The sequence below is a fragment of the Salvia hispanica genome, chromosome 6 (assembly GCF_023119035.1).
Source record: "Salvia hispanica cultivar TCC Black 2014 chromosome 6, UniMelb_Shisp_WGS_1.0, whole genome shotgun sequence".
NCBI classification, from domain to species: Eukaryota; Viridiplantae; Streptophyta; class Magnoliopsida; order Lamiales; family Lamiaceae; genus Salvia; species Salvia hispanica.
In genome coordinates this window covers 44,954,252-44,965,690 of record NC_062970.1, presented here as the reverse complement: position 1 = coordinate 44,965,690, position 11,439 = coordinate 44,954,252, and the positions used below count along the sequence as shown (strand labels likewise).

Here is an 11,439-nt window from a genome sequence, read left to right as displayed (position 1 = left end):
ATGATTAATTATCATGAGACTATCCATCTAAGATTAAGTCGTGGGATTATTTTAGTCGGAGAGGGGAGGTTGTGACTAATAATCATGAGACTATCCATCTAAGATTAAGTAGTGGGGGTCAATCTTATGAACCAAACATGATACACATTTAATCATGAGATTTAGTCTTGCCAACCGAACACTCACTTAGTTGATTTAGATTTTCTGCTGCATTAAAAAATCTATTATTACACAAATGAGAGTGGAAAGAATTGTAAAATTTGATGTTGGCTCAATGTTTAGGGCATCCACAGCCCAACAAGAGGTTGTGGTGCAGGTTTGAGGTCGTTGGCGTCGGGTGGGGGACCGGTGTGGTTTCATGGAAGGGGGAAGGCGTCGGGCCACACGAATTGTGCGTGACATACTGAACCACACCCCATATTTTTATATGTGGTGGACCGTAGGAGTATATATTTGGGCCCCCCATACCCCAGCGTGGCTCCGCCCATGGGTAGGAGTATATATTTTGCTTCCAAATTTACTTGATTCTTCATCTATTATATCCATTCTACGACACTTTATATTACTCTCAAACTTCAATTAAATTAATGTAGAACGAATTTCTTCAATTACGACCCAGGAGAAGAAATGGGCGAGTTCATGCCGAGCCAATATTATCAAGCAAAAAAAATAGTTTCCTTTTTTGGTTTTAAAATTTTTTAGGATTTATAATTTTTAATATCTATAAAAAATGAATGAATTTTCTGTGTCATAATTGGCATCATTTTCAATTTTACAACTAAAATTGATAGTAGAAATGATCTTTAATATTTTTGCCCGCGGAAGAGGCGTAGAATTGAAGCGAGAAGAATAATGACGTGACAAAAAATTATAGTTGGATCGTGAGATATTGACTTTGGATTTCTTACAAATTAATGTAAGACGGGGCCCTATCAAAATAATAAAGTAGAGTTTATATTATTTATTAATATTTTACATGATTTTTCATCTTAGTTAGAAAAGGTTGGTGAATATAAATCGATCTAGACTTACCTTACTCTATTAAAATTAGAAACATTGCAACAATTATGTTTAAAATACATCATGTGACGTCATCTACCCAAAGGCGAGCCTCTTCCGAGAGTGTATACTTGGCACGAACTATAGGCATCACCGTATAAAATCTTATATTGTCCACTTACTTTGCTCATTCCGAATCCAAAAAAGCGTGTAAATAATTATGTCCTCAGATAGAAGAGGGAGCTCATCGTACTCACAGAGTCACTGGATTGCATATAAATAGAGTCTTATATAATGGATCCCACGTCGAAAGCAAACCATTAGCTGAAGCAATTGCAACGCGATGGTAAAGAGTAGATGATTGATGGTGAGAAGGCGAAGCGAATCTGAAAAGTGGCTTTAAGGCCTCATCGCAGACAGTGTACCCCATTTCCATGTCTCGATCAATGAAAGTTAGGCCTCGTTCGGGAGTATACTACATCCTAAACTCATCCCCCTCAATCAGACTCCTAATGGGGAGTCTTGGTAAGATCTCAATGAGAGCAACAAGGTTTAAGAAATACTACCTCCGTCCACGAAAATTTGTTCCAGTTTTCCATTTCCGTCCATCCTCCAAAATTTGTCCCATTTCACTTTTACCATTTTTGATAGTGGACCCCATATTACACTAACTCATTCCTACTCACATTTTATTATAAAACTAATACTTTAAAAGTAGGACCCACAATCCACTAACTTTTTCAACTCACTTTCCATTACATTTCTTAAAATCCGTGCCCGGTCAAACCGGGACGAATTTTCGTGGACGGAGGCAGTAATAGATAGCAACGCACTAGTACATGCATATAAACTGAAAAAAGAATAATGGAAAGTTTAACAACAATTTTTTTGAGCTACAATCAAAGCCAATGTAATATAATATGGAAATTTGTTGAACCACAAACAAGAATCATATAAATAAACAAAATGCATAACAATCAATTCTTATGTTTGACTAATTAAACCTTAGTGACTGAACATTCTGAAACCCCATGGCTGTGAGCGAAAGCTTGCTGTGAGCGAAATCAAGCTTGGGGTGAAAACAGCGAGTTTAGAAGAAGTTTGTAGAGAACTATAACTTGGCACATATCTTCCAATAGCTCCGGTGTTTTTGGAATAGATAAATAGCTCATCCCATGAGGACAGAGAACAAGCACTTGTATTTGCAAACAAGTCACCATTCGCCAAAATTTCGAGCATGTACGTATGTGCACATTGTTCGAGCAAGTTGAAGTCATATTCCTTTATCCAAGAATTCTCATCCCCGTAGATGTTCATTTTCCAAATAACAACATGCTGAAAATCTAAAATACTGCATAAATATAGCTGACCCTCCAAAATATATAGTCGATTGTTGCCTCTCCTTTTGCCATTGTAATCACAAGGAATTGAAAAACTGGTAAAGAGCTCAGTTTCAATATCAAAGCAACGAACGAAGAAATTATCTTCCGAATCATATGCCAACCAGTGAAGATTTCCATTAAAAAATGCAGCACAACCGCGATTCAATCTATTGATACCTGGTTGTGCTGCTGCGACGCTTCTCCACAACCCTGCGCCTCTCCCTATAGTGTATACATGACAACTATACTGATTCCCATATAAAATCTTATATTGTCCACTTATTTTGCTCGTTCCAAAGCCAAAAAAGGAAGTATATATACTAGTAGATATAGGAGGAAGCTCGGCATACTCACGAGTCATTGGATTGCATATAAATAGAACTTTAGCCCATCGATCCCACATTAAAAGCAAACCATTAGCTGGTGAAGCAACTATAACACGACGGTTAATAGCAGAAAATTGAATGTGAGAAGGTGAATCAAATCGGAAGAGTAGCTTTAAGGCCTCATTGCAGACATTGTATCGCATTTCCATGTCTCGATAAACGAAAGCTAGGCCTGGTTTGGGAGTATACGACATCCCAAAGTCATCCCCCTCAATCAGATGGCGCCATGATTTAAGAACACATTTGCACGTCATAACGCTCTGAATCGGGAGTCTTCCCAAGATCTCTTCCGTGATTTCTTCCGGTAGATTAGCAAACAGATCTTCCTCGGTCGTTAACAACATATCTCTCTGTTTCAGTTCCTCTCTTACAGCTACGAAGCTATCTTTTGGTGTCTGTTCTTTTATAACAGATAAACGCTGCAAGAGATCCTTTGTGGAGAAATGTCTCCATTCTTTTCTTAGAACTACACGCCGTTTCCGTTGTTTTCTTACAGCTAAACGCCACAACCGATCCCTTTCCAAAAAGTTAGTGATCTTCATCAATAACTGAGAAAAATATGAGATTAGCAGATGCAGAACAAGCATAGAAATAAAAAAAATCCAATCTTTAGTAGTACTTTTTTTAATTTAATCATAATAAAATAGAAAGATTAAACAATCAACACCAAAAACAGATATAGCCCAGCATCTAACATCCACAAAAATCCAATCTTAAACACCAAAAATCTCAAATTCAATTCAAATTTCCAGCCACATTATCGAAAAAGTAGTGCTAAATATTTAACATCAATTGGATAGATCTCAAATTCAATTCAAATTTCCAGCCACATTCAAAGCACAAAAAATCAAATATTTAACATCAAATCTATAGATCTCAAATTCAATTGCAATTTCCAGCGGTAGAAATACCTTGTGTTCAAATATTTAGCCCCTAATTTTTTTTTTCTTCCTATATTGCATGTAACTGATGTAAGAGATAAATAAATCATATTGATGCAATCTTGGATAATCACCTTACGGATATCTTCAATCCTATCATATTCGAAAGCTTAGCCCCTAATTATTCGGGTTCCTAATTATTCACGTATTATAATCAGCACGACATTTGGAATGCGACATTAACTGTCCGTTATTGCAATTATGCCAATTTCACTCCCTTCCCTAATTTATTGTACTACCAAAAATATAGGTCAATTTTCAAGAAAAGATTCTTAAGGGTGTCCACTAGTTGGCCAGGCCAAGCCACCAAAAACTTATTTTCCACTATGGTGGACATGCCCATGCCACCAAATAAATTACTATCTTCGTCCCCAAATTTTGACATGGTTTGACCCGTCACGGGTTTTAAGAAATGTAATGGAAAGTGTGTTGAAAAATTTAGTCGGATATGGGTCCTACTTTTAAAGTATTAACTTTAAATAAAATGTGAGAATGAATGACTTAGTGAAATATGGGGTCCACTACCAAAAATGGTAAAAAATGAAGTATGTCAAACTTTCAGGGACGGACCGAAATGGTAAACTGTGTCAAAATTTGGGCGACGGTGGTAGTATTTTTTTCAATTTGTGTATATTTTAATTAAGAAAATGGGGGAAATGGGTATATTTATAGAATTTGTGTACGATTGGGATAAAAAAAATGGGTATATTTATAAAATTAAGAAGAAGAAAAAAAATTTAAATAGGGAGAGCTGCGGCTGGTGGCCGCTGCAATAGGAGAGCCGCGCTCGGGCCACCAACGCCCATGTTTCTCACTGTAGGGAGCCGCGGCTCTCCTATAGTGTATGCTCTAAAAGACTTTCACAGATATATTGGTTACTCTACTACTTTTCTCTTTCTCTATCAATACCTTTTTTGGTTTTTCTCTATTTCTATTATCGGATTACATTTTATATTTATATTTTTTTACTTTATTTGGAAAGGGTGATTCCTTTCTAAGTGAGTATGATTATAGCAATGTAGTGAGTTTTTAAATGTTGCTTTAAATTTTGATACAGAAAATGTTGGATGTGGTATTGATGTGAACACTTACACACGTTCATTAATCGTGCACAAAATATCCCACTCTATAATGTTTTAGTGTTGCTCCATAGTAAAGAGATAAAAACAAGAAAAAACTTAGAATTCCTCGATCAATGGAACTAAATATTTTATTAACAATATAACCTACACATATAATCTCCACATATTTTAACCAAAGAATTGAGAATTAACCAAACATTATAACCCTACCTACACGCGAACATTCTTTGAATAAATTAGTCGTAATAATTATTTCTCTTATGAAATTTCTTTTTCCAATATTCAATTCGTTTTTAGAAAATTCTTTACTTTTTACGTTTTGTTTTTACCTTTTTTTATATTTATAATGTTCATATTTTCCAAATTAGATATTAGGTAGAATATATTTAAATAATAAATATATGATATGTAATTTTATAACGTTAAAGTTAACGGTTCTGTCAAATAAGGATTGCATGAAATATATCGAATATAAAAGTACAAGGACTTACTAAAACGAAAAAATTGTATAAGGATCTATTGAAATAAACAATCAAAGTACAAGTACTTAAGGATGTGTTTTGCCCATAAATAAACTAAAAATACATGATAACTATTACAACAAAAAATAGTGCACCAATCACCTAAAGTACAACTGAACCGCATGTTTACTTAATAAACTTAACGATTGAACATTATGATATCCCATGGTCGTGAGTGAAATCAAGCTTGGCATATAAACAACATTGGAAGAATTAACATTGTTCCAAACTACAATATGTCACATACATCGCATACGTCACAATAGCTTCAGTGTTTTTGGAGTAGATAAATAGTTGATCATGAATTATAGACCAAGAATCAGCACATGCTATTGTGAACAACAAGTCACCATTCGCCAAAACTTCAAGCACGTACAAATATGAATGCCCGGTGGCTAAGTTGAAGCTATATTCCTTTATCCAAAAACTGTCATCCCCATAATTGTTCATCTTCCAAATAATAACTCGGCGCCAATCTAAAATATTGCATTAACATAGCCGACCCTGCAAAATATATAGCCGATTGTTACCATAGCTATCGCTATGATCACAAGGAACTGAAAAACTGGTAAACACCTTAGCTTCCAAATCAAAGTAACAAACCAAGAATTTTTTTTTCCGAATCAGACGACAGCGAATGAAGAGTTCCATTAAAAAATAAAAAAGATTCACGAGGCTGTATACATATCCCCGGCGCAGCTGCTGCGACGCTTCTCCACAACCCGATGCCTCTTCCGAGAGTGTATACTTGGCACGAACAATAGGCATCACTGTATAAAATCTTATATTGCCCACATATTTTGCTCATTACAAATCCAAAAAAGCATGTAATTATGTCCTCGGATAGAAGAGGGAGCTCAACTACTCACGGATCATTGGATGGCATATAAATAGTCTTATATAACGATCCCACATCGAAAGCAAACCACTAGCTGAAGCAATTGCAACGCGATGGTAAAGAGTAGATGATTGATGGTGAGAGGGCGAAGCAAATCTGTAAAGTGGCTTTTAGGCCTCATCGCAGACAGTGTACCCCATTTCCATGTCTCGACAAATGAAAGTTAGGCCTCGTTTGGGAGTATACGACATCCCAAACTCATCCCCCTCAATCAGACTCCTAATGGGGAGTCTTAGTAAGATCTTAATGAAAGCAACAAGGTTTAAGAAATACTGCTAACAGAAAGCAACGAACTAGTACAAGCATATAAACTGAAGAAAGAATGATGAAAAGTTTAACAACAATTTTTGTGAGCTATAATCAAAGCCAATGTAATATACTCCCTCTGTCCAGTTTTAGTCATATTTTGCCATAAAAGTCTGTCCCACATTTAGAGTCACATTTAGAATTTTCCATATTTGGTCATACAATTTTTCCTCATTGTTCATCAAAATTACATCAAAATGCCATTATCTAGATTAAAATAAACTAAAACAAAAATAAAAAACCAAAAAAGTAAAAAAGGGACTCACCTTCAACTAACTCACTTAATTTATTACACACTCCACCATCTCACTTCATTAATTACATACTCCATCAATTCCTTAAAACTCATGCCATAACTAAATGTGACTATAAATCTGGTGCGGATAGAGCAATACGGAAATTTGTTGAACCACAAATGATGACAATTTGATAGATAACCGAGAAGTTTATGATTCAGTAAATAAGAATCATATAAATAAACAAAATACATAACAATCAATTCTTATGTTTGACTAATTAAAGCTTAGTGACTGAACATTATGAAACCCCATGGCTGTGAGCGAAATCAAGCTTGGGGTGAAAACAGCAAGTTTAGAAGAAGTGTGTTTAGAACTATAACTTGTCACATATCTCCCAAGACCGGTGTTTTTGGAATAGATAAATAGTTGATCCCATGAGGACAAAGAACAAGCACTTGTATCTGCAAACAAGTTACCATTCGCCAAAATTTCGAGCACATACATATGCGTAAATTTTTTGGGCAAGTTGAAGTCATATTCCTTTATCCATGAATTCTCATCCCCGTAGTTGTTCATTTTCCAAATAACAACACGCTGCCGATCTAAAATATTGCATAAATATAGCCGACCCTCCAAAATATATAGCTGATTGTTGCCATGGCTTTCGCCATTGTAATCACAAGGAATTGAAAAACTAGTAAAGAGCTCAGTTTCAATATCAAAGCAACAAACGAAGAAATTATCATCCGAATCATATGCCAACCAGTGAAGATTTCCATTCAAAAATGCAGCACAACCGCGATTCATGCTATTGATACCTGGTTGTGCTGCTGCGACGCTTCTCCACAACTCTGCCCCTCTACCTATAGTGTATACATGGCAACTATACTCATTACCATATAAAATCTTATATTGTCCACTTATTTTGCTCGTTCCAAAGCCAAAAAAGGAAGTATATATACTAGTAGATATAGGAGGAAGTTCGGCATACTCACGAGTCATTGGATTGCATATAAATAGAACTTTAGCCCATCGATCCCACGCTGAAAGCAAACCATTATCTGAAGCAACTATAACACGACGGTTCATAGCTGAAAATTGAACGTGAGAAGGTGAATCGAATCGGAAGAGTGGCTTTAAGGCCTCATTGCAGACATTGTACCGCATTTCCATGTCTCGATAAACGAAAGCTAGGCCTGGTTTCGGAGTATACGTCATCCCAAACTCATCCCCCTCAATAAGATGGCGCCATGATTTAAGAACACACTTGCACGTCATAACACTTAGAATCGGGAGTCTTCCCAAGATCTCTTTCGTGATTTCTTCTGGTAGATTTGCAAACCGATCTTCCTTGGTTGTTGCCAAAATATATTTCTGTTTCCATTCTTTTCTTGCAGCTACACAGCTATCTTTTGGTTTCTGTTCTTTTATAACAGATAAACGCTGCAATAGATCCTTTTTGGAGAACTGTCTCCATTCTTTTCTTAGAGCTACACGCCGTTTCCGTTGTTTTCTTACAGCTAAATGCCACAACCGATCCTTTTGGGCGAAAGGTCTGTAACTTGTTCTGAGTGCAGCAGGGGAATTTTTATTCATTATGCCACACTGAGACACACGTATAGCAGAATCCCTTTCCAAAAAGTTAGTGATCTTCATCAATAACTGAAAATGGTACTATGAGATTAGCAGATGCAGAACAAGCATAGAAATAAAAAAAATCCAATCTTTAGGAGTAGTACTTTTTTTCATTTAATCATAACTTAAATAGAAAGATTAAACAATCAACACCGTCTAACAAATCTGAGCTACTTATATTCACCAAAAACAGATATAGCCCAGCAACTAACACCCACAAAAATCAAATCTTAAACATCAAAAATCTCAAATTCAATTCTAATTTCCAGCCATATTAACAAAAAAGTAGTGCTAAATATATAACACCAATTGGATAGATCTCAAATTCAATTCAAATTTCCAGCCACAACCAAGCACAAAAAATCAATTTCCAGCGGCAGAAATACCTTGCGTCACCGGAGGGTTTCACCGAGAGAGACAACAAGAGAAGAAATGCGAAGCTTTCAAATTCAATTACCTTGTGAGAGGGTTTCAATTGCGATACACAGCTTAGGCAGCCTCTACCTTCTGTAGTTGTAAATTTCGGCATTTAGAGATAGGGTAGAGGAAAAGGTGTGGGTTCCCCTTTAAGACCCATTCACCTATATTTCCTCATTTTGAAAACAAAACTAGGGTTTTTCCCTAACTTGCATATACTTGTTCGTTTTATCGCTTAGGAAAGCGGAAAGGAAGTCATCAACTTATATCATTGTTCAAGAGCGTTCAGCCTAATGTACTTCTTAGGCATACTATGTTCGCATGCATTAGTCATTTCGTAACTTTCTAAAAGTTCTTAATCTATCATCATACTTCACATAATCGAGCATGCGTAATTAATAATACTTTAGCATTTGTCTCAAGACACCCTTATACCTAACATTTTAAACTTGAAAATTCCATAGTTCATAGGAAAAATTGAAATTTACATGCTTTTCCTTGAAAACCTTGAATGTTTTCACAACATCTTCAGAAAGAAATCATTTTTCCTCTTATCAAGTTCTTTCATGAATAACTGAAAATTTTCTGGTAAGAACTTCTTTCTTACCTCATTGCTGCAGTTGAACGTGACGAGTCGAGGTGTTGGGTCCCTTTAAGCTTTCCATTTTAGTACTATTCTAGTCTAGTACTATCATTCTAGACTAAGGCTTGAAAAGAAGGTTCTTGGGTCCAGAGCGAAAGAACGTTGCTCTGATACCACTCTGTCACGACCACAACTCCCTAGTGCTAGTGAGCGTAGCTATTTCGCGACTAAACAATTCTCGATAATCAAGGGACAACATAAAAAGGATGAAATCACTTAAGTCAATAGTATCAAAGGCATATGGGTACATAGTCAAAACGTGTTCAGAGTATCAAGACTAAGTTCATAGCTTTCTAGCACGTAACTCTAGATTGCAGCGGAAGAGTCCAAGACAAAATAGCACATATGAAGACATGCTACTTTGGGCTCTCGGCGAAATCGCCGTTTCACCCTATCGCCGGAGCGCCATAGCCGTCGCCTTTTCAAATCTCATCCACTAGCTCCAGTTCTTCGGCCGCCTCACCGCAACGTCGCCAGCCCCCAGCTCTGGATCGACGACGTGCCGGTGTCGCCGCTATCACGCGGCGAGCTCCGCCGCCACCTCTGCTCCATCTCTCTCTCTCTCTGTTCTTGGACTCCTCAACACAGCGATTCGCCGTCGTCGAGCCCATCTACCGCCCGCTCGGCTGTCGCCGCGTGGGGTGCGGCCCGTTAGCGCAAAACTGGCGCCGCCGTCTTCGTTACGGCGCGACACCTATCTCTGCCCCCTTTCGGTTCGAGACCTAGGTCGCCGCTACCTCACGCTGCTGCTCTAGCAGCGCCGCCGTTACAGTCAGTTCACCGGGCTCCGTCGTCATTTGGCCCTAGCTGGACAGCCCCGTTTGGTCCCACTCTTGATCCCGAAGCTAAGCTCTACTACTCTCTTTCGTTACATAATATAATTGTTTGAAGCTTGGGCAGTAGCCATGTGATGTTGGAGCTCTTGATTAAAGTGTTTTAAAGTTGATTTTGGAGGGAGCATTAGCTCCCTGGAATGAGCTTGATCTTTGTTCATCTTGTTATGTTAAGTGTCGCTTCTATGATTCCAAGAGTTGGAGCTTTACTAATCTGAAATTACCCTATGTGTTTGGCTAAGAATGTTGATCCCTTGATTATTAAAGCTTGCTACTTGTGTGAGGCTGAAATTAGTGTAATTACACTTGTGCCACTAAGTTCTTGTACTATGTTGTGATTGTTCTAAACATGATGCAAGATAATGTGTTGGGGTGTGGGGGTGTTTACCTCTCGGTCTCACGGCTGCTTTGAGAAACTCTGCCTCTGGCCTCAGTTTTTCTCCCTCTCACACTTGCTACTGCTTGTTCTTGGTTCTCCCTAGAGTTTTGCTGAATTTTTTGATGTGTAGGAGGGTGTTCAAGGTGATGTGGAGTTGTTTATAGGCGAAGTGTGGTGTACTCGTGAGGCCTTAAATGGTTGTTGTACCATTTGTTGTTATGCTGCAGTAAATCTCACTTTTAGTGATCACACTGCCTCTCCTTCATGGCTGCAACTTGGTATTTTATGGGTACCTAGTACTAGTTAGTAATTGGAATTGTTTGATTGTGCAGAGAAGCAGGTGGCTGTTGTGCCAAAGGTGCTGCAGGGCTGACTTGCCTCTTATGGTGATTCTTTGGTCATCTATAACTAAAGAAAAGTTGTCTCCATCCCTATGGTAAGAGCCCCTTTTTGTTTTCTTTTGATCCTTAGTGGACAAAAACTGATCTCTACCTTGCAGGTCGAGAAAAGCTTGGTTGCCAAGCTGCTGTCCAGGACAGCTTGATACCCTGGCCCCAACGGCTGATCGGAAAACGGGCCGCAACTTTCGGCTCGGAAGAAGAGACCCGATGCCATTTGTTCCATGCACATTTTATCTTTCCCTTTCTTTGTTTCCTTTATTGGAAGCCTTGTTCTAAGTATTGTAGTATTTTGAAAATTAGTTGTTCGTTTATTGTATAAGAATTGCTATTCGAAAATTCATGACATTCTACAATGTAAATTCCAATTGTTTAGTTCA

The 11,439-nt window shown here is 37.6% G+C and overlaps 2 protein-coding genes and 1 long non-coding RNA gene across 6 annotated transcripts; 1 reads left to right on the top strand and 2 right to left on the bottom strand.

The window, feature by feature from the left end:
* Nucleotides 1–2,004: 2,004 nt before the first annotated feature.
* On the bottom strand, nucleotides 2,005–3,309 carry LOC125195480 (F-box protein At5g49610-like). Its single transcript, XM_048093625.1, has one exon. It carries the CDS (start codon nucleotides 3,307–3,309, stop codon nucleotides 2,005–2,007), a length of 1,305 nt encoding a protein of 434 aa, XP_047949582.1.
* Nucleotides 3,310–6,931: 3,622 nt separating this feature from the next.
* LOC125193492 (putative F-box protein At1g32420) lies at nucleotides 6,932–8,991 on the bottom strand. Of its 4 annotated transcripts, XM_048091289.1 has the most exons (3): nucleotides 8,847–8,991; nucleotides 7,750–8,416; nucleotides 6,932–7,617 (listed from the first exon to the last, which is right to left on the bottom strand). In XM_048091289.1, the coding sequence occupies exons 1-3, from the start codon at nucleotides 8,916–8,918 to the stop codon at nucleotides 7,028–7,030; spliced, it is 1,329 nt and encodes a 442-aa protein (XP_047947246.1). In that variant the 5' UTR covers nucleotides 8,919–8,991; the 3' UTR covers nucleotides 6,932–7,027. The 4 variants fall into 4 exon arrangements, with proteins under 4 accessions (XP_047947246.1, XP_047947244.1, XP_047947247.1 ...); XM_048091287.1 differs by having other exon boundaries at nucleotides 6,932–8,416; XM_048091290.1 differs by having other exon boundaries at nucleotides 6,932–8,384; nucleotides 8,847–8,912.
* Nucleotides 8,992–10,304: 1,313 nt separating this feature from the next.
* LOC125192713 lies at nucleotides 10,305–11,439 on the top strand. The gene is made up of 2 exons (XR_007171459.1): nucleotides 10,305–11,097; nucleotides 11,161–11,439. It is a non-coding gene; the product is annotated as an uncharacterized LOC125192713 (long non-coding RNA).